Source organism: Gallus gallus, chromosome 12, assembly GCF_016699485.2.
Source record: "Gallus gallus isolate bGalGal1 chromosome 12, bGalGal1.mat.broiler.GRCg7b, whole genome shotgun sequence".
Classification (NCBI taxonomy): domain Eukaryota; kingdom Metazoa; phylum Chordata; class Aves; order Galliformes; family Phasianidae; genus Gallus; species Gallus gallus.
In genome coordinates this window covers 6,012,298-6,036,559 of record NC_052543.1, presented here as the reverse complement: position 1 = coordinate 6,036,559, position 24,262 = coordinate 6,012,298, and the positions used below count along the sequence as shown (strand labels likewise).

General features: G+C 41.6%; 1 protein-coding gene across 10 annotated transcripts in view; it reads right to left on the bottom strand.

Moving 5' to 3' along the window:
- The window catches only part of FBLN2 (fibulin 2), a 115,374-nt gene that overhangs the window by 24,836 nt on the left and 66,276 nt on the right, over nt 1-24,262 (bottom strand). For all 10 annotated transcript variants that reach the window (XM_040646675.1, XM_015293442.4, XM_015293443.4 and 7 more), the window contains 3 exons: nt 8,890-9,001; nt 5,008-5,137; nt 1,310-1,496 (listed from right to left, as the gene is read on the bottom strand). In XM_040646675.1, the coding sequence (XP_040502609.1) occupies nt 1,310-1,496; nt 5,008-5,137; nt 8,890-9,001 (429 nt within the window). The remainder of the gene's footprint in view (nt 1-1,309; nt 1,497-5,007; nt 5,138-8,889; nt 9,002-24,262) is intronic.

Sequence of the window (24,262 nt, the reverse complement as noted above, 5' to 3'; positions counted from 1 at the left end):
TGGGAGGCCACAAGCTCCCCTTTTACCCTAACAAACACCACTGCTATCACCATTTGTAATACTTGTACCACACTGAAGTCCCATCTGAACTGCCTCCACTGTGGAACCACACTGATATTTCTTTAATTTCAGGAGCAAAGGTTAACCAGTTAGTCTGGAAACTTTTCAACACCAATACCTATTGATTTATTAGCTAATTCTGCAGCTAGCATTACAAATATTCTGGGGCCCACTGAAAAATGACATCTTATCTACTGTTTTTGCACACTGGCAAAAGCACTCGCCATCTTTCATCTCTTGACCAAGTTTGGCAAGACTCTGTGATATTAAAATGAATTCTCCAGTGAGTTTCACAGTCAGCTTGTCTTAAACACATACACGTGAATTTCATCGCTCAGTGAAATCTCTGCTAAGTGGAAATAAATCATTACTTATTTTGACAAGAGAAATAAAAAGAACAGCACCATTTATCTCATGAGACGAGAATGGACAAAATGTGAACCCTAGCCTATCCGGGAGGTTACAAAGCAATTCATGCATGACAGGTGGCTGCAGAGTGATGTTGGAAGGAGCGTGACCTTGGGCTCAGGGAGGAAGCATAGCTGTTTCAACTCCATGTTTGTCATGCTTCCTTTGTCATGCCTCGTTTGCTGCAGGGATTTGACTTAGCTCTTCAGCATTGCTAAATTCACATGTTGAAAGAACAAACAAAACTTGCAGTGCTTTGGGACTTCTCCAGTGTGTGCACCAGGACAGCTCCTGTGATGTTCAGTAGCACAGTAGGAAATCTGCTCCCTGGAGGTTTCATTGCTATCATAATGGATGGGACTACTTTGTCTGGAAAAAACTCATAGTTCCTTTCACACAAAAGCTTTCAGGACAGCTTCTGCAAAAAGGATTGGTGGCTTCCTGTCCACCAGTGGTCTGAAAAGATCTTTAAGATTAAAAAAAAAGCAAAAAAAAAAAAAAAGAAAAAGCTACCATACAGGTTGCACCCAGCTGGTCTTCACGTTACACTCTGCATGTCACCCAGAAGCAGCAGCACTTCCATTTGATGTGCAGCAGGTCTCTGCACTGTGCAGTTCTGGGGGAATATAGCACTAAAGGGAAGCTATGTTTTGAGGATCAGAAACATCTACATATCTTTTTCTACTTCAAAACAATTTTTAAGAACAAGTCACTCTATACTTGGTCTGAGAGGAAAGGCAACTGTGCTGCTACAGCATTACTATTTCCAGCACCTCCCCATATGGCAGCCCGAAGTGGAGCCTGTATTTGCAATGTCTTCAGGTTAAAAATGGACACTTACTCTTCTCAGGTGTTGCAGTTGGCGAAGGTTCAGGATGCTTTTTAATTTCTGGATGGATGAAGTGATCTCCGCCTTCACAGCAGGACAGCATCACGTGGCTGCAGGGGTAGCCCAGATTTATGTTGGACTCACAGGTTTTCCCCTCACTCCTTAATCGCAGGCCCAGATTGCAGCAATCACAGCATTGCTGGAAAAGAAAGAGATCATTAGTAACAAGGGTTTCATAAAGTCTGCTTCAGGGAAGAGCCCACACACACACCTGGAACTGATCTTCACTTTCTTTAACAGTGGAACATCTGGAAAAGCACTTAGGTTGCAAATATCAAAGCTTTACTTGTTCTTTTTTTTGCCATTCTTGCACAAGTGGGTCAGTCACAATTAAGATACTCACAAAGTCTTGCTGTTACACCAATTTCAGCCACTCTGCATGGAAGGATGTAGCAGCGCTACAGATTGCCTTTTTCCAGGTCTTGCATGTAGCCATTGCTTTGTTTACAGTATATTAGAAGCAAAATAATACAGATCCATACATCTTTGCATTAGATCTCGAAAGCTGGCCTGTTGCTTGAGGCAATGTGAAAGAACTGTACACACCTTGCATAGACAGACACGAGGAGCAGCAGCAGCCCCTGAGCTCTGTCAGTGACACTGTTTCCTCTACAGCACACTGCCCTGCAGACGCACTGTGACCTTTAATTACCTGACAGTCCCGGTCCCCATCCCACCAAAGCAATGCCCAGAGAAAGGCCAGGAAGTATTTTATGACCTATTTGCCTTCCATTTATTTTCTGAGTGAATCCAAAGCAGCAGTTCCACTGCTAGGCTGATGCAATGAGGCACCTCTTGAATGCAGTCTCTCCCGTGGCTTCTGCTGCTGCAGGCTGCAGACAAAAACAGCCTTGTGCTTCACTCCAGCATATATAAGCCTACTGCACATTTAGGCCAGAAAAGTATTAGACAATTTATATCAAACCCCATATGTGCTTGAAAAAGTCCATCCTGTATGCACAGTGGATCCTTAAGCAAGCAAGGAAGCTGAGGAATTGTCTGCTACAGAGACATACAGAGGTGATACGTGAATTGAACATGTTTGTCTGGATTTAAATGGAAGTGTCCTGACATCCCTAACACAGACATTTAAGATGCCTTCACTCTGATTGAATAGTTATAAAATTCAGGCTCTTTCCCTCTGCAGCACTTCTGCTAATCAACACACCCAGCTCAGCAGCGCTCATTTACAGTTTGCAGCTAAACTCCAAGCGCCTCTATGAACCAAGAGAAGTGATTTCAGCCTATTCAAATATTCAGTCTCTGAGCAGGCGTCAGACACATAAAATGAAGGCCATAACTCAAACTGGCACCAGTTAGCTATGTCAACGGAAAGTCCAAGGGCTGAACAGAAGAAACTGAACTAAGCTCTCCCTTCCCAAGAGAGAGATCTCTGACTTGAGGAGAGCAAGTAAGAAAAGCGCTGTTGTAAGGGTTGGGCGCGGTAAGGGAATGGAAAAGAATCATGTTTCATGATTAACAATCCTAGATTGGCATCCACATTAAAACAAAGTCTGTCTCCACCAAGGAGACAGGAAAACTTGCTCGCCAGCAGCGTGATCTGCAGAAGCTCTTCTGCTGAGTCACTTTCTTCAACAGTCAAACACTGCAGCTTTAGAGTTCCTTGGGCATTTCACACACACCGTGTGTCCCTTGAAAACAGCTCATGCTTTATGCCCATGATTTTTATTCTGAAGGCTTCCCAAACACTGCAGATAGCAGAAGTTATTCACTGTTCAGTTTGCAGACTTGCACTCCCCTGAAGATTTGGCTTTTTTCCCCAAGATCAGACTGACATCTGCACTCCAATGTGTTTGTGAGAAGTTTGCAGCACAGCTCCTGAGGATGCTAAATTACTTTTTGACACTAAAGGGAGTAAACCATATGTCCAAATTAATCACTTAAAAAAAATCTATTATAAGCTATGGTCATGCTAGAAATTAAGAAAAACCCCATCTTCATCCAGAATCCCCACATTCAACTCCATTCAAAATTCTGCTTTCTGTAAATACATTTAGTTTTCGTATATGTATTTCAACTTCCATATCCAAAATAAAAGGAGTTACACACAATATATATTTCAACAAAGTGTTGTAAAATGTTGTAATTTTTTGCCATGAAAAAGATGTGTTTTTTTTTAGAGAGTTCTGATTCACAGTTATCCCATGTGCAGGCATCACAGAGGGTACTAAATCAGTCATACACTTTTGGGTTCACATATTTTCCGGCTGAATACAAACGTCTCATTTTCCAGTAGAAAAATATATGCACCAAAAAGTTTCTTCCAAAACTCAAAAACTTGAGCAGCTTTGACTTTCTGTTACCCAACTTTGGGATTTCACCACAATGCTACAGCTCACTTAACAACAGATACAACTATTCATTCCCTGACATTGAGAATCATATCTTGAGAACCGTTGTTTCATTCCAACTTGCTCCGCTCCCACATGTTTATAACCTGGAAGTAAAAGCCCTGAAAACATTACACTGGGGCCGACACAAGGGGCTGTTCCATGAGGATATTTTGTGACTTGCTTCAGCCAAAACAGGAACGATGAAGTTTTCTCTTCTCACTCACTCCAGAGGAATGGCACGTGCAATAAGACTTACCGCACGCCCTACGCTCTGCATATACGAAAACTCTGGCATGCAAAAGACCCTTGGTGAAAACCTAATAATTCCATCACACTTCAGAATTATTTTGTCTGCTTCCAAATGCAGAAATTCTCTTTGCATGCTAATGGTAGACTCCAGGCTCAACTAGACAGTAGTTTTGAAAATGACAAATTGGCAAAACTAATTAAACTTTAAACTCTGGAGAAGGTGCTCATGCATTTTGCTTTTCCAGTGAGCAGTTATCCACAAGAATCACCAGCGTACAAGAACAGACAGAACTAATGAGTTTCCTGCTGAGACAACAGAAGCTGCACTTAGACTTAGATATAGCTGTGTAAATTATTATCAGAGTGAAATGAATTCTGAAATGTAACCTTCTGGTAAAAACAAGACAAGCAAGATGCTGAATCTTCAAACTGGTTTAAATTGGTTTGGCTCCAGTGATTCTCATAAAGCAAATTTCATTTATGCAAGCTGAGGCTGTGGCTTGTGATTTGTGATTTGAATCGCTGGTTAATGGTCTGCCATTGCTTACGAACAAAAGCTTCCATCATCATCTAAAGCACTTGTTCATCTAGTCCATCATTTTGTTTAAGTGAGAAATGAGGCTGCAATTCAATATTGTACCCAAGCAAACTGTTCAATAATGGGTTTTCCCATTACATCTTCGATTGAGTTTTGCCCTGTCATTTTCTAACGTCTTCCACCACCATAAAAACCCAAATGGTCTTTTCAGCTATTTGCAGAGACACGAGGCACAAGTAATAGAGCAAGTTAAACCTTAAAAATAGAGATGAATGTGGTTCATATCAACATTACCACGAAGTTCTAACAGGGGCTGCATCATGAGGCAATTGAAACCTCAATACTAACAGCCAAAAACCTGTTGTTCTGCATAATTCCTCTGCCTCACTCCTGCAACTTTATAGGTTACTGAGCTCCATAATAACGCATGAAGAAGTTACTGCTAAATGCATGAAATGAAGTCAGCTCATATTCAGAACAAGATCTCCAGAAGCAGTATTGCAGCTCACCTTATATGAGGATCCTCCACAGGTATCGCTTTCCTCTGGTCCACACGCATCTCCCTCCTTTGCAGCAATCATGCCAGCCAGGCAGCTGTTCTCCTTGACGGTGGAGATGCAACACTGCTTCTGAGCAATTCTGCAAGGGATCACAGAGGGCAAATGTTCACTGACATTCAGAGGACATCAGGAAGAGATGCAAAAAAACCCAGAGCTACTGGATTCACAATACATTCCACACATTCAATGCCTCATTGACATAGATGTCAGTATTAATATAGTACAGCTTATACCACTGAGCTTTGCAGGATATATTTTTTCTCCTTTCTAATAAAAAGACACACTGATCAAGGCTCATAAGGTCAAGTGTTGAGGTCACTGTCTCTCAAAGTCTGGCCATCAACATACCTTTCATCTCATACTTATGCAACAGTCCCTCACCCCCTTCTCAGGGGCCTTCAGAAGGTTTCGGAAAAGAAAACAGAAACTTTTTTTCTCTAAAATTCAGGGAAAGGAAAATGCACCTGCACACACCTCTTCAACAGCCACAGGACAGAAGCTCTGGACAGTATTAAGGACTGAGAACCTAAATTTCCCATGTATAATGCTCTTTAATCAAACACTGTAACAAGATTCACTGAAGGTCAAAATGAAACAGATTTGAATCACAAACAACAAATTCCCAGATGAAATTTAATAGATGTTCTTTGCCAGAGACTATTTTAAAATCTACAGTGGATTTTCCACCCCCCATCAGAGAGATATCTGTTTTTTTTCATTCACATACAAAAGGGGAGACAAAATGATCACACTTTTCCTTTGGCTTTGCTCCCTGTATCAGCCCATTGACCCACACACCATGCAGACTGGCACTGCAGGAGGGATGCCTGTCTGGTCCCGTGACAGCAAAGGGTTCCACGATAGGAAAAGTGAGAACTGGGATCTGCAAGCTACAGTCAGTGTCCTTGGTAGGTTACACTGAGGTTAGGGCAGACTCCTGTTTTTGGGCAGATTTGGTAGTATGAAGGAATTGGGTAGTTTTCCCAGGAACAACATGGATGTCTGCCTGTTGCTGATGCAGAGTCACAAGGCACACTGCCTTATGGGGTACCCTCATAGTGATGAATGAAAGGTTTACAAATTCCAACAACCAGTCCCTCAAAGCAAAGCAATGGCCCTGCAAGAGAAATACTTGCAAGCAAACAATTTTTGTCAGTCAGATACTATTATCACTCTTACAAAATACTGTCATCCTTGGAAACAAAAGCTGTTCTGTCTAAGTGTTTCCAATTCAGAGCTTTCAAACTAATGGTTTAATAAAAAGTTTAAAAAAATAATAAAAAAGAAAGCCATATCTTTTGTTCCAGCTGGAACCAACTGGTGACAGACACTTGGCTACTTTCAGAATGCCAGCGGTTGGTTTGCCTGCTTTATGTCCATATGTTTATTCTGGATTCCATAAGAGAAGCGTAACCAGGAGGTGGTGGTTTGAGTTTGATTACAGGAAGGGGATTACCACCACCACATGCTTTGCTTTCTAATCTAGTATTAAGTGCCAGCTAGAGAAATATATGTATGTTTTTGAGCTATGAATGGTTATTACCCCAAATACATTCAAGAACAAGTCACTTACCTATTACAGCTTACTGGTGCAGCAATGCCACTGTATTAAACTGATATGAGTGGCTAACTGCAATGAAGGGGGTCAGCAAAATCACGACCCGTTCAGCTGATGCTAGTACCACACAAACAAACATTGCTCTGCTCTGATAACACACTGCAATCGTGAGATAAAAACAACTAAATGGGGTCAGATGACATTTCATCCAGGCTGACATCCTGTCCTTAATACAGCCAGTGGTGCACGCTCTGTGAGTAATTTTAGATCTGGCTATCACTGTCCCAGGGTTTCCTGTAACTTGCCTATTTTAAGCTCATTCATCTAGATGAATTTCTACTCTTTCAACTCTTTCCTTGTAATCCCAGTTACAACAAACATCTACATTCCTACATAATTACTTCCCACTGTTTAACAGCACCAGTGTTGTCTGTATCATCAAAGAAAACAGAGAAATCACATAAAATAAAGATTTCAGATAAGAAATGTTTGTTTTACTGCATGACATTTATGAGTTCTGGGTAAAATGGAAAGACCATGAAATTCACAACACTGTGCAATGGGGTTTTGTATAAAACCTTGATGCAGATCAAAAGATATCAGCGTGTGCACGACTGAGAAACACCTCACGTTCTTCTGCTCAGAGGAAGTGGGGCATTGCACTTTACACATCACTTGCCCCCAACCTGCCTGCTTTCAAGCTGTTTGCTAATCCTAGCCTGAACGCTTCTAAAGGCTCACCTTCATCAATTCCAATTAACACATTTCCCACTCTGCAGTTAGTGTTGTTCACCTACACAGAGATGAGCCAAGTCAGGACGTGAATAGAAAATGTCCAGAGCCATCGAGATACATCAACAAGTAGCTTCAACATTTACGTTTTTGCCATGTGAAGACCCCACGTGGAAAAATTCATCCTTCAGTGCACTGAGGTCACCTATAAAATCCAGCTTTAGATACCAACTATCCTGGAAGAACAGTGACTAATTCCTGCAATTAGTATCTGTTGTCTGCTTTTTAAACTGTAGGTTTAAGAACTAACTGAGTTAGTGGCAGCTCAGGAGCTTGTGCTACTTGCAGGGATTCTGGCACACAAGATGGTACACTGGGCATATAGATATGTGCATGGTGAGCAGCTCTGTGTGCTGGCACAGTTTCTAATGAGAGCAGCAAGATTCCTCCGTGCTTTCAAGTTTTTCAAATACTTCTCCACATTAAATGTACCTTTAAACAGGATATTTAGAGGTGTTTCTTAAATCTTTAAAACTGGGACAGAACAGAAATTCTGAAGTAAAACAAATGAACTTCTGCTCGCATATTCTTTTAAATCCCAGGGATTCACAGGGACTGAAACATTTAGGATCTGACTTTTTCATCTAAACTCAGCCTCAGATGTGCAGGTGCAACTCATTAATGTATTGGATTTGCACTTACTTGGGCTGAGGCTGGAATTTTTTAATCTATCTTTACTCTGTAGACAGTTGGTGAGAATGGGTTATGTCATGTCAGCTCCCAGTGGGGGGGATTTTAATCTCCCAGGAACTTCACGAAGGTGCAGTGATATATATTTTGATTAAAAAAAGATTATGCCAAACTTCTTTAATGCTGAGAGCACTGGGATCACTCTTAGAGGAATCCACCTGCTTATGTTGGATCTTTGGAGTCCCAGATAGCTTTGCAGTCAGCTCTCCCTGAATCATGTTTTAGTGGCAAGGGGAAGAACAAGAGATGGATGAACCGCAGCTAGTGTAATACATTGCCCTGTTACTTTGTACCCATCCTCCTTTTCTTCATGAGTTCAAGCCTGGCACCCTTGCTCAGACCAGATGCTACTGATACCAGCAGCATTATCAAGGCTTCTCAAGCAGCAGCCATTCAAACTGGACAGTAAACACATCATTTAACCATACAGATAATCGCTGCCTTTAGCACTTGCCAAATGGAATACAAACATGTTTAGATACTTTGCTCTTCTATTTATCTGCAACTCCACAGATGTGCATAGAACTTGGAAACAAAAATATGTGCTCTGCTAAAGTGAGAGGAAGAAGAAACCTTATTAAAAGGCTTTTGCTCTGATTGGATTTTGAGGAAAGGGAGGAGGAAAACCTTCTTCCTATTTTACCATGGTATGTTGCAGTCTACCAATAACTTACATCAAAAATAAAACAGTTCCCAGTCTCTTGGACATTCCATTAACTGAATAACCATCTATTTATTCCAAAGGGCTGCTCTCTACATCAATACTACATGATTGGCTTTGACTTACGTACCTGCAAATATCACCATCCACTCCACTGATAGGAGTTTCTGTGCACTCCCCGTTGTCTATAGCCCACTGCTGTCCAGCTCCACAGCAGCTCTCAATCAGTTCCTTTGTAGAACCTGTGCAAAACATACACAGTGAATATTTGGTGTGGAATGTATCACGTTTGGCTCTGCTTTCTTAGTTGAGAAGATATTTTAAATAACAACTGGTCAGGATTTTTACACATTTTATTTGATCATATGCAAAATAATTTCTTTTTAAAATATCACAGAATTATATGATATTAGTGAGGAAAGGAAACAGAGTTCTCAGCAAGTGGCTGTCTGCTCATTGACTCCTTTTGAATCAACGGAATTTGACCTTATTCAACCTTGGAGTATCCAAGCTCAAGCCAAATGTACTCAGCTGTGTTCTTAGAAGACAGAAATCCAAGTTATTTAAAATAGAAACTTGCATTCATTCTTATGTGGAAATGTAACATTAGTACTATCTACACTAAAATCCACTGGACTGGATTTTAATCTTCAGTTTTACAACAGTGTAACCCTCCCCACTGCAGAAGAATAACTTGGCCAATGGCCATTATCATAATAATTCTTAACAGGCTGGAATTGCATGCATACTACTGCAAGAGATATTTTAGTAGTACACAGTGTACTTAGTTATATATCATATCTTGTAAATTCATTCTACTAGTGGCAGATATGGAATCACCAGCCCTCTGCCCCAGAAACACGACAAATGACAGAGAGACAACACAGCAGTACCTTGATGGAATGATCACCTGCTCATGTCTTTCAGTGTAGCATTAGAGAAACGAGACAGTTTTAAATAGAAGACATAACTACTCAGTAGGCAACCCAATCTCTGATGCTTTTGAAAAAATAAACAGAAAAATGTTGTTTGGCCAGCTCCAATTTGGAGCACATGGCCCTGCTTCCCACCTACCAGATCCCAAACTTTGGGAGCAGTTATACACTGTTGGGCAAGCATACAGTTAAGTGATTCCTTTCAGATAGATAGGAGCTGTACTATAAATGCTTCAGGGCTGTGATTTCACAGTATTGATATACATGTCGGCACACATAATAAAGACAGTGCTTCAGACTCAGAGGCAGTGGCACCGTGCTGACGAGTTGGAGCAGTGCCTGCTCCCTTCCATCTGAAGTGCTCCAGTTCCTTTAAAATCCATTTATATGGAGATAAGGAACATTTTGTGCATGTTATTAACCCTCTCAGGCCTGTCTCTGGCTTGGATTGTTACCATGAAGAGGAACCAAGACAAAAGCACCCTGAAGCTGTACCTCAAGTTGAGATGTAGATGTGTGGACGCAATGGACCTTATGTAGCTCCACATCACTCCCTGACCAACACCCAGCAACCCACACTGCAGAACAATGGAATTCCAAGGTCATTCCTCAGCCTCTTTTTAAGTAAAATCTCTCCCGAATCAGTTCTGCCTACAGTAGCAGGGCAGGCCTCTTTCTCTACCAGGGCTTGGGGAAAAATGCCCCTGCTACAGACTGGCACTGCTGAAGATAATCTGCTCTCTGATCTACTCGCCAACAAAACTAAAGAGTTGGAAAACAGACTCAACTAGACTGGACTTGCACTGTGTTGATCTTATTAGGGAATAGGGAATTGCATTCGGGCTCACAGAACACCTCTGCTGCTATCCATCCTAATAGAGAACGCCCTCCTCCTGCATTTATGTTAGGTGGCAACCTCTCCAATAGGCCAGATTCGTTGAAGTTAGATGAATCCTCTCTTTTGTCTGCATGTGGTATGTTGTATCAAACCATATGAATACAAATATATATATATATATATAAATCTAACACAACTATAATTGTTTGCTGAACTGGTTAGAATTCAAAACATCTGGGAATCCATGGTGCTCAGTTCAGAAAGCAGAGACAGCCTACACTACCAGAACATTTCTGCTGTCACATTCATAGAAGTTATTTCATTTCAGACAACAGTAGAACTTTATGTATAATCTTATAGAGCTAAATGGTCACTGGATATCAAGATAAAGGAGTTTAAATGATGTGTAGTGCTATCCTCAACATTAAGAAATTTGGTACATCTGCAAATAATAGAAAACTCCTCAATGATGAACTGTTCCTTTGTACTTGCTGCAGTTAATTTAGGAGACAGTATTACATTTTGGAAACTGTTAAGTTCTCATCACCAGCATGGCTTACTTTAGAAGAAGCAATTAGAAAAATTAAATATATATTCAAAATATGATGCTTGCTATCACAACGTGTGTTTATGAGAAAACCACTTTAGAAAACTGTAACTAAAGGGGAAAAAAAAAAAATGAGAAAGAAAAAGAAAGCATGCATGTTTTATTACTGACTGAGATCTTGTGGGAGAAAAATGAGCAAGTTGCATTTCCTCTGGCATGCTTTGATGCCCATGGGGTTCAGTTTGCACACACTGTAGCTGTGTCCTAACAGCCCTGAGCACAATGGAGTGGAGCAGCTCTGAGCACCCCAGTTGCCAGATGAAGCCCCACTGGGGATGGGCTCGCCGTATGCCTATTCCACAGCACCAAGGATGGGCAGGATGAGAGGAGCTCAGGGCTGAACCTGAGCTGCCTGTGGAGGTGAGGGGGCTCTGCACGGCTGCTGCCTGGTGCTCTGCTTCTGCTGAGCAGTGGGGCCCCAGAACTTCGCTTCCAACAAGGAGCCCACTAGTGGGCAGATGGGGACAGTAAGTGATCCCAATCTGCACTTCTTGGGTTTGGGGTAAAAATATTTCCATTTTTCTATTACAGTTTCCAATGAGAAAGGAAAATGGTCCGTGGAAAATAACTTTTTTACCTCTAACTCCAATGGATGGAACAGCAGTAATCTCATGGCCCAGAGCAGCAAACATTGTGCCACCTATCGCCCAGCCCTTCAGTGCCTTTGGTATGTTTTGGCAGTGAATCAACCAACAGAAAACGCAGTAGAGTTTTAACAATGGACAAGAGGCAGGGCTGTTCTCCCAGGAAAAAGAAACCTGTGCTTTTTGTGCCCACAAACTCCAACCATGACATCCCATGTGTTTACAAGGAGAAGTGAGGATATTTTTTGAGGATATATAAAAATTCCTGTGCACTGATCCTGAGCGTTGAGGGGGAAACAGGGCTGCATCTCACATTTCTGTAAGTTTTACCTTGTTTTCTTGAAGGCCTAGGGGGAGAGACAACCCAAACCCAAATCCATGCTGTCCTTAGGAGCTTTGAAAGCTGTGTTACATGTGAGAATTGCTATATGACATGAGAAAGAGGATATCTGCACTCAGAGTAGGCAGAAAACACAGCTGGTACCAGATAATTACAAAACATTACTACAGAACAGTTTTTCAACATGGTTTTAATTCAATCCCTGGTGGAAACACCATTAATTTTACCAAGTGTTATAACATGTTCATAGCTACGGTGTTGCTAGTTTAAAAACACAGCAAAATTACTAATCTGTATTGCAGCATTCTACTTGATTTATAATTCAAATAAAAATGAGCTGCTCATTCCTCACTACAGATTCAATATCAGGTTGCCTCATTGAAGTGCCATACTATTAAGCAGTCATATTTACAAAATATATTGCTTTTTGTTATGATCTTGCGAATAATTAAATCTAGAATGCAGTTATAATAAAATGAACAAGCTATTGCATTTCATCTCAATCAAGAATTTAAAAAACTGAATAATTCATAATAGGTCTTGCAGTCATTAGCATGGATTTATGAGGTTTTGATTGTACATTAGCGAGAACAAATATATACAACTAGATGCACGCACAAGACTGAAGATCACAAATGCTGGTTGGAAACTCTAAGCTGTATGTATAACAGACTTTAAAATACCTAAAAGTTCAATGGGAGCTTTGTTTATTTGGGGCTTTCATGATTTAGAAGTAGATTTGCATCTCTCATGGAAAGCAAATTCATTTGAGAAAACCATAATCCTGGATATTTGCTATACTGTGTGCATTTTCAGTACTGCATGAAGTCATTTAAGAAGATACCTCTTAACAGATAATTTACTATTTATGAATTTCTTCACTGGAAAAAAACTAGAAGTAATTTATTTCAGGCCGTACTGCAACATGGCATCGTGTCTCCTCGCTCGTTTTCAATTTACTAACTTATCTTCTACAATTATCATTCTACATCACTCCAAAGATATGAAACTAAAGCACATTTTGGCCTAATCTCAAAACGCTGTGTATTGCCTTTTAGAGACATTTATAATTTAATGCAAATATTTACAGAAACGTTTCTCCCTCCAAAGAATTTTAACTCATCCATCTCTGTGCCTTAAAATGTCATGCTGTCCCAGCCCCTGGCCCCAACCTGATAAGCAGTGGGATGGCTTCCTACTGACTTGGGGTCACATTAAGGTTTTCCATACCCGCACCGCTCTTATGGGCTGCTTCCAAGGAAGCACATCTTTAATTCAGAAAAGTCTGACATGCTTTTTTAAGGAGTTTCACCAAAGCTCAAACATTACACTGAGGAAAACGTACAGTTAAAGGTTACTAGATTATTTTTCCCCTGCACAGTGAACCATAAATTTGTTAGAATAGTAAAGCAGACAAAAGGGATTTTCAAGAGACATTCCCCACCAAATTTTATTCCCCAGCATTCACAAACTGTGCTCCATGAATTGTGAAACATCAGCCAGCTGTATGGCTGATCAAGCAGGAAAAGAATATTTCAGCTTTTTTTCCAGAGCTTTTTTGACATTAAATCAAAGTTTCACTGATTTCAGCTTCACCTGAATTTCCACTCAGAGCATTAACACAATTTAACACCTCTGATTTCTTCCATTCTCACTTGGGTTTAGCAGAACATTTGCACCAATGAACAACTCCAGTCATGCAGATACCCATTCTTTCAGCAAAGGCACAGACTCACTGGCTGAGCTATGACTACGTTCTTATTTGCCATTCCCCTGATCAAAATGCTGCGTTTTTTCTCTACCCGGCACAAGGCAGATGAACCTTCATAGCTTTTCCTCACTATCACTCCAAGTCATCCATCTCTCCACTCAAGAGCAGCACAACACGTTACATTTTTGTTATTAGCTTTAACATTACCCAGATTTCATTCATTTAAAATAAGCAATGATTTCCCTCCCAACCAAAAATAACTGTAGGAACCATAACACACTAAAGAGCCTTAGATAATAATCTTTGTCAACAGAGAGACCCAGATAAGCATACATATTGCAGGGGCTTGGGTACATCCATTTGATCCAAGGCACAGCTCAAGTTCAATACTAACATCGTTCACAAATAAAGTGCTCTGTTACATAAAGTGACTGCATCACGTTCCAACTGAAACACAAATCACGGAGACAAGCAGCATTTCAGGGGCTGAGGAACGTGGTGGGCTCTGACTCCAAGCAGCTCTCTCCCTAACGCTGGCTTTAATTTATGCTGTTAATTGCTGGACTCAGGTACTCATGTGTGAAAGAGGCAACAATCACAACTGAGCTGAGCACTTGTAGTTATGATGAAGCATGCCATTCAGCTGCTATAGCAGATATAAAACAATAGTCCTTAAAATTATAGTATTCACACAAACAAGAAACAAATGAAATAAGGAAATTAGTTTGTGCACCAGGATTAATTTTGATGTAGAGCCTTCCAGAAAATAAGGCACTCAATTAGAACACGTCTTCATTTTGAAGGACCTCATTGATCATCCAGACAGGAAGCTGACAGCCATAACTCTCAAGCTGGAAAGAAATGTTCAAAAAGCAACTGCATGAGCTGCCCATTTGCAAAGAGGGCATAAAGCAGCCCCAGCTGCATCACCTGCAGCAGGCCAAGGGAACAGCCCAGCTGCTGGGTCTGTCCAGTGGCACCCATGACTTCCCAAGTGGCAAGGCACGAAGGCTGGTTCCTGATTCACTGGAGTACAGCACCAGCATTTATTAACATCTTATTTGGTGCAAAAGCTCATCTGGTGGGATAGATTGCCCCTAATCATTGTCACCCACCAGAAATGAGTGCAGAAAGAACAGAAATACCATTAGCTCAGAACAGGAATGGTTTCCATCACCTTTACATCAGCACACATGGCTGAGGAGGGGATCAAAGCACAGTGCTGCTTTTCCTGCCTACCCAATGCTCAGGACTTGCTTCCCTCTTTGTTATTAACATTAAAAGTAAAAAAGTACTGAGATTTTTATAGCTTTATGTCTATCTTCCTTTTTACAGGAAGGGATATCTATAAACCTGTACATACATATCACAAGAATTATTTGCTTGCACAGGAGACATAAGGCACTGTATTGCCTTATCAAATAGTTTTCTAAGAACTTAAAATCATATATTTCAGTAAATATGAAGAACTTCAGACAACAGTGCTTAACTTGAAGCAGTTTTTCAAATACCAAAAAACACCTGTTTGCAGTGGGACTTTTTTCTCTCCAACTTCTTCCTCATTTAAAGATGTAATAAATAAAAGAATGCACTCGAGCTTTCCCTCCTAATAGGTTGTCATTTCTTATCTTATCAATAGTTTAAGAGACTTTATTAAATTCCCTCATTGAATTTCACCATTTGGTTGTGCAGTGTACGTTCTTCTCTTGATTTATCTGAGACAGCTAAGAAGACATTTTAATGAGGAAAGGTAAAGTGGAGAAGATGTATCTTGGCAAAAATAGGGGAGGGAGGGAAGGGTGACAACACAGCCCCAAATCCAGCTGCTTTCACTTGAAACTAAACTATCACTTACATCATGAGGACTGGTTAAGCTTTCTTCAGGACCCGTTCCCAGATACATTAGCGTATGGGCCATTCTGTGCAGGTTACTGCAGGCTCCTCAAAGTGACTCAGTGTTCAGAAGCATACTTGACCCTAAATCTTACTGAAATGAACGTTGCTCCTGAGTGTTTCCATGACCAAACCCTCAGTTAGCTCATTGCTGGGGAGGAGGTTTAGCCCACCTGTGCTCATTAGGCTCTTAGGCTCCTCTCATTGCAAATAACGGATAAAGCAGACTGCAAGAAAAAATATAGGCTGAGCCGAGAGTTGCACACACATCTCATGGCTTCAGTCCAGTACCTAATCCCTCTTTTCTCTTTTCCATCATCCTCTTCCATTCCTGCTGGGCTCAATTTGCCATGCCATCACCACAGTAACGTAAGGGATGCCCACCACACTTGCAGCAACCTGCCTTCATTTTGAACTTCATGCAGCAAAGCATTTTTCTGCCTTTTCCTACTTCCTCTTCAGTCACCTGTGTCTCTTCAGAAATCCTTCCCACCATCCACCCATGTTCCTGTTATATTGCCTTCACTCCTTGGGAGGCATCTGCTTTCCATTTCAATCTGAAAATGCTCTGTTTCCTACATTATTCTTTTTTCATAAATTCCTTATTCTGGCTTGCTTGGCAAAATACGAAGAGTTGTGTCTGCCCAAAGGCACAATGAAAAACTGGATAAAACAAACTGCATGTTCTCATTTTACTATGCACTGTACAATACAGACATACATCAACATAACCTCAGCCAGGATTGTTTGGCAGATTTTGTTCAAAGTGTGAATGAATAGCAACCTTATATTCCCTCTGGCTTTAGTTCTGGATAATCCTAGTAAGTCAAAACTTGCATTACCTGTGCCAGAGGTCAGATAATTTAGACTATGTTTGGTCTTTAATGTTTCCATGACAGCACCCTTTATTAGCTCCAGGTTGAAAGGGGGGAGGGGTCCCAAAAAACCCAGCTAAATACATTCTTTAGCCTTTCTCATCAGCTAAAAACTTAAACAATTTCTTTCTGCCTTTAAAAATTTGACTTATTTGGATCTATCCTTCTGTCATTGAATTTAAAGTGCAGCAGCTCATACACAATCGTCCTTCAATTAGCTACTACAATAACTCAAAGGAGGCATAATGTTTCTCGCCCTTCAGCATAGCCTTGGCTTTGTTTACCTCCTCAACATTTTTTCCCCAGATATTGCACAGAGTATATTTTTGCTGTCTGTTAGCTTTCAGAAGAGCTGGGGCTATGGAAAACCTGGTTCTGATTATTCTTGCAATATTTGTAGAGAATTTTATCTTGATGTAAAGCATGCTCTTTGCGTGTTCCTTTTTGTGGCTAGGTAAGCTCCTTCCTTCAAAGCCAGCATTTCCACCAGCCCTGCTTAAATTTCAAGTTAAAATTAAGAACTGTAGGACTAATCAGGGGATGCAGTCAGGGACAGACTGCCAGAGCACTCAGGACACTTTGGGTAGGATCACTCAATCTGCTGCAACTCCTGCATTAAGTAACGAAGAACACATTTGGAAGTGTGTTAGTTACAGATTGACCTGAGGTTGTAATGGTAAATAAATTATGGAAAAAAAAATAAAGCAAACAAGAATAAAGAAGCAAACGGATGTGTATGTTAGGTTTTAATTTCAGGTTATGCACTCTCCTATTTCTGTGTGTTAAAACCATTTATTTCACCAAGCAACTATTAAAACCCCCACACTGTGCTTGTAGGGACAGTCATAGGCACGTTGATGCATGAATTATTAAGAGTGTAACAGTGAGAAAGGTCTGGGGCCTATGGGCTGGGAACAGCGGTCAAGGACAAACCAAACTACTTTGCTATTTTGGAGTTCAGCTCCCTAAAAGTGCCAGCAAAGCTCAATTGAAAAGAGCTAAGGCACAAGGGAACTCATTACAAAGAGTCACACGAGGCCAAATCCACAGTCACTCATCTTTTATGATGCAGTTTTAAGCTGTCAGTTAGTTGTGTTCTGGAAAACAAACAAACAAACACCTCAAGCAGATAACCACTGCTTTACCTGCTTTGATCTGTACACCTGCACACAGCACGGACTCTTGAATACGCACTGAGCTGCACTGTAGGAGACCCTGTGCAGAAACTGTTCACCATAAGCACTCTTAGATTATTTTGCGGCAAAAAGAGCCAAATTTTCTCTCTTCACAACCAACTCATGCGAAGAAGAAAAAAAAGAATAAAGTCTATCACAGAAGCCATTCACTGTGAATTGAATGCTCATCTCTATTAAGTACAGCACTGAAACAAACCAGGGAGATGCATTCACTGACTCATCACCAGCTGCTGGTGTCAGCTCATTTTCTTCGCTACATTTTTCAATACAACTTTGAAAGTAACTTAATAAAGTACATTAACAGCAGACACAGCAGGCCCAGCCAAGCAGCCTTGCACACCTTGAGAAGGTTAGATACGGTGAGATTACGTGCTTCAGGAGCCTGCCTGCTCCCCGTGAAACACACCCCCTCCATCTCCCTTGGAGCACGGCTGAGGATTGCTCACCGAAGAATTCAGAACGTAGGAGTAAGGAAACCACTGAGTTTCTAATTAGTGCGTAGGGATCCTTAGACTGAGCAGAAGAGTCATAGGGCTCCAGCCGTCCTTATTTGGGTTTCCTACTGTACTCCTTGCTGGTCGTTGTCAGGTTTATAATTATAAATTAGATTGTTTGTTTATTTTATGGTGTTCTGAAGGGCTCTCTCATTTCCTTTGGCTTTTCTTTATGAAGTTCTGCAATCAGTGTTTGTACAAGAACTTCAGCAACAACGATGGCAGCCCAGGGCATTTCCTGGATTAATGATGGGCTGGAGGAGCTGATGACCCACAGTTCTGCCTTGATCCATTAACCCCAAGGAGGTTTAAATTCTCCAGGAAGCACTCTGTGCCAGAGCGGTTATTGCAATGGAAATTCAGCAGGATATTTCAGTCAACAACATAACAAACTTCCTTTTATCCCCCACAAATGTAGGAGGAAATATTAATTTGGGTGGGTGAATAATGACGTTCGGGATCTTTTAGGGGAATTCAGCAGGAAGTGCAACGGGAAATTTCTCTTTTGCCATGCAACGTGCATCAGATTTTTAGAAATCAAAGATTTGGGATACCTTTTTTGATATTGCTATTATGGTTTTACAGAGGAGCTACTGAGTGACTCATTTTGCTCATCTCCAGCCTAAGTGACCTCCTCTCCCTGGTGCAGACCCGTGTGTCCTCACTGGAGCCTTTGGCCACCACACACCCAAAGAAATGCAATGACACAGAGAATTTAATTCCCTCTTGTCAAAAAGTAACGCCTCTCAGATCACACACAAAACTCACATTTTTTGTTTCACCTCCCTTTTGCTGATTAAAATGAGCAAGTTGTGCTCCTTTCTGCTCATCAAGAAAAAAGATACTACTGTATATTTGCAAGCACTGTTCCTGAAGTCACCTTGAAATAAGGTCACTATTACTGCAAGCTATGGCAAAGGTGGATGTTTTCACTTAACTCTATAGGGTTTTGACCAGCACCCATGGCAGCCTACAGGACATATCTGATCTTTATTAACAGGAGAGCACAAAGTCCTTGAATATGCAGAATAGCTATAAGCATGCCTATGTTATAGGAAATCCTTAGTTCCGTGGCACTGGTAAAGCTTATCCACGTGGTGAATGAAGCCCTTCGCTGACTCAAGTCCTAAACAAGGCACGGTGGGAACAAGTATGACAGTGCTTCCTACAGGGAACATTCAACAAGTTAACATCTGTCTCCTTCAAAGCATGAAATAATCATAAGAATGCTGTGAATTGATTAGCATTTCATTAGCCGACAGCTTCTATCTGTCTCTCCAGAAACTATTTCTTCAGCAGACTCAGCATTTTATGGATTCTGCGAGCTGTAGAGATAGCTGCAATGCTTTTCCTTCTCAAGTTTTTACATGCACATAGATTTAAACAAGCACAAACACAGCTGGAAAGGCTCTAGCTTGGCCACACAGTCAGTACAGAGCTGAGATCCTGGCCAGCCAAGCAGGGCTGGGTGCTGCAGCAGCACTGGGGCAGGCTCAGCACCCTGCACACAGCACCTGAGATGGCTTCAAGTTGACTCTCAGCTGGAACTCCGTCTCCTGCAATGGACTCTGGCTACACTTCCTACTTGGAAACTACAGACCGCAGCCAATTTTAAAGGAATTTGCATTCCTGAACATACTTTACTTTGGAATCAGAGATGAAGAGAGAGAAAAGGGACTGACTTGTGAAGAGCTCTGTGATTTAAACGTGTTTTGGAACATTTAGGAAAAGACGGCAAACTCTAACGAAGGGTGGAGTAGGCTCCTCATCTCTCCCACAAAGACTTTACAGTTACTGGGAGAGACATCCAAAACAGAGAGAAAAAGAGAATATTAAAAAAAGGCAGAACTCCACATGCTGCTTCAGCTATACATTTCCAAAATACCGGGTTTGTTACTTGTACACACAAAAGTAAAGAGTCAAGTGTTCATTTTCCTTTCTTTCTGATGCTCAAACATGAGCTGGGAAAGCAGCATCCATGTACAGGCTAGATAAGGGAGGAGATAATGGAGAACAGAAGTAGCTGAAAATCAGAGCAGGGGAGTAGTCTTAATGGTCTGCTCAATGATCAAATTATAGCTTAACGATAACATTAGGATGGTTCAATTTTGAAAATTATTGTCCACGCTTCTCATTCAAGTCAGCCTACTAATATGTAGTAAAAGGTGTACAGTCTTAGTTCTGTACCAGAGGCTGTTGGCTATGCAATCTATACAGAGCACTTTGTGGTGATAGAAACCTCTTGGGGGAGCACGTAAGAAAGGAACTAACTGTCTATATACTGAAAGCCAGAAAAATCTGGATGTAGCTGCAAATGGAAAATAACTTGCTGAGTCATAACCCAAGAAATCGGGATCCAAGGGGTTGAAACATCAGGCTCTTGGTGGCTGAGAGATCATGGAGCATCACCAAGTCATGCAAGTCCACATGGACAAGCACAACGCTGAGGAAGATAAGGATCCCTGATAATATTCTTTGAATTCTGGTTGTTAGCTTAACAACTGTGCTCCATTAGCTGAGTTAGCCAATCGTTCCAAATGGGACACTGCTCATTTATAGTCTCAGGCTGCAAGATGTTGATGCAGAGTCAAGCTTTGTAATGTTTGCACGTGCCTAAAATAAAGGATTTTCTCTCACCTCTCTAGAGTTCTCGGTGGCCAAATAATTTCTAAGGAAAACGAGTACAATCCTTACATCTTCACTTAGAAGCCCATTTCTTCTGGATGAAGGAAAAATATACTCACAGCCCAATAAAACATAAGTAATATCTTCATGTAGTCCCAGTAATTACTTCATACAAAGCTTCTTGTATGCTGAGGAGCTACAAGCACGATCACGGTAACCACTGACATCATTAAAAGCGAGTTACATAGTCTGCCTTCACTCTGAAGGTGGCTCTGCAGCCTGAGCTTGGTCTCAAGTGTGTGGTTACCACCTTGACTGTGCTTCAGTCATCCAGCTGCATTACCACCCTTAGAATCAAAGGGATGTATTTATAACCCGCACAGAGACCAAAAAGCACTAGGCAGGTATTTTCTTCAGTGCTTTTAGTTCCTGCATCAATACACTCCCTGAAAAACAGATTCTCTAAACAAGGTCAGAGTGCCAGAAGACGAGTGAAAGATAAACTCACCCCCTCCCATTCTTTTAATAGAACCAGGACAAGAAGAGAAACATCTTAGTGCTGAGTTCTCATACGCTGTCTAGGCACACTGGCTGTCCTATTTATACACACTGACATCATTCTGTGTAAGGCACTATAACGCAGATTTTTAATTCTGTAGCTGACAACCTGATTTATTTTGTTAGTTATGTACATGAAGGTACTCAGCAAAAAATAGCTCTTTTACAAACTACCCCATAGAAGCAGTGCTCTACACATAATAGCAGGTCTCTCAGACACTTTTAAATGATGACTTCTCTCTGAGGTCTAATATGCTTTTCCTTGCATTTGCCAATTACACCTTTATATGCTGTGTCTGCAGTCTCAAATGGATGTGAAATAAAGCTTAAAAGCCAAATACAACACTACACAGTATCCAAAGGAAATCCATAGCACTCAGGAAGGTACCAGCAGCATCCCCTCATGTTCTCTCCCTCATCCTCCTCAGCAGATGCAACTTCCCACCAACTTCTCGTCCTCAGAAAGGCCTATGAAGAACAAAGCAGTACACCCTGCACATCCCAGAGGGGATCCTGGTGGCAGGAAAGGAGGTGAGGTCCTGTGGCAAGGACCCTCCCTACCTTCAGAAGGCCCCAGCTCACATTAAAACCGAGTAAATCAGTAAGCCCAATACCTGACTAACCTGTGTAAGCAGAAATCCCCTCATACAGAGCTCAGCAGGGACCACAGTGGGAGCAGTGTGCAGCACAGTGCAGGATGGGACAGCACGTTCTTGGCAATGGCTGGGCACCAGCCAGATCCCTCCGCCAGCAAGGAATGCATCCTTCTTCATCAAGGGAGAGGTTCAGCTTTGAACTTGCTGCTTCTCCCAGCCAACAAGCACTCTGTTAGCTGCCAGCTGTTTCCTAATCACTGGGAGACATTGGCTTGCATGTATTACAAGTACCAAGCAGGTCAGAGGTGGCAAATTGTTCCCCCCAACCGTGCAGTTGGAAATACGGGGTCAAATTCAGACTTCTGGTGTGGATTTGCCAATGCGGGTAAACCTGCCACAACATATGCCTATAGTATATATTATATAGTATATATATATATACTATATACATATAAAGATGTATTAGCACGCATCTTTACAATGCCTGCAAACCAGGAAAAATAAATAAATAAAATAAAACCTAGAAATCATTATTACATCAGAGACATGAAGCTTATAAAAAACTGAAGACAAGTGTACCTGTACCTGTTTTCAACAAAGGAGCACTCTGGGAGGTCATGACCCAACTAGCCCAAGCTGCACTCTTGTTTCAAAGGATTCTCCAGTCCTTTCCTCCGATGAGACAAAAACCTTTCTGAGGCCTAACACCATCCCTGTGACTGATGTATAGTCTGAGGGCACAGGAGAAGGGCATTTTGTAAGGACAACACAGCCAAAGGCAGGAGCTGCTATGCCAGGGGGAGCCCTGAAGCTCCAAGAGAAGCACCCGCTCTGAGCCACACACCCTTCAGCAAGGTTAGGACCACCAGCAGAGTTTATTGGCAAGGCTGCTTTTAGGGAGGCGTTGTTTGTTTTAAAATTCAAGTTAAATGCATTGCAACCACACTGTAATGAAAGATTGGCTATCGGGCAAAAGGCAGGAAGAGAGCTCTTGGGAACAGCAGTTTTCTAGGCAGTTTGTTGCAAATTCAGCTTTTGTCAACAGAAAAGCACCATCCACACGTTCCAGGTTAGGCGTGCTCTCTCCATCCTTCTTGCCTAACCCACATTATGCTGGCAAAGGCAATAATGCGCAGGCAGCTGTGACCACGAGCTGAGTGCCGCTCACATGGCACGGTACCAAGCAGATAAGAGCACTTCCCAACTGCAGGAATAGACACAAGTAACTACAGCACCAGTCCCCTACAACACTAAGCGATGCCATCTGAGCCCAGCTGGTTTCCTCTAGCTCTTACCTGTGAAGGTTTCTACCTTTCACTGCTGGTTTTCATCTCTGAGTTCCTTAGTCTTCTCCCTTTGCTGACTATACACATACTTCCTATTTTATTTGATCCTCTTTTCTTATCTCTCTGAAAATGCTATCACTTTTCCCACGTCTTTTTGGAAACACAATTTTTTTTGGTCCCCTTCTATGTCAGGACCCAAACCAAATAACCACCAAGCAAACCCTCAATTACTGACATTACGTTGACGGGGCACCACACTGCTTACACGATCCATCTGCTCCCCTCAGCCCTCTTAAACCCTTTTGCACATTTGCTCTCTGACTCAGCAAAGCTGCCAATTTCAGTCAGGCCTCGCAGTGCTCGGAGTGCTCAACGTGCTCTTAGCCCTGAGCTCATTTCCAGCAGGCATGGAGGGCCTGAGAAGAGGCAATCCATCACACTGTTGGCAGCACCAGCATGTGCTGTGCCCCTCTGCACCACTGCTGCGTGCCGCCACCTCCAACCAATGGATGAAACGAAAGTGATATGATACTTACATTGAATCCATACAATTGGAAAAGACTTTATTCAGGTGCAGCAGTTCACTGGTTTAATACAACTTCTAATCTCCGCAGTGTGCACATGAACTGACTGGCACTGTAACCGAGTGACTAACATTTCAAGAAGTTGAAAGAACATGGAAAACTGAGTTAACAGCTTTCACGCATTCATAACGATTTTAAGATTACTTACATTTGCAGCATATGAAGTATAAAGCAAAACCATCTGACATGGCATGACAATTCGTTATTTAAGGCTAATTACTTTCCCACACCATCATCTGTTAAACTAATAATTAGTGCAACTCTATGCACTCGATTTGCAGATTATAGTTATCCAGAGGGGAAGCAATCTTAAACACTGAAAGAAGTGAAAAGAAGCCTTCTGAATACAGTTTTGCTTTCTACCCTCTCTTACTCTCTAAA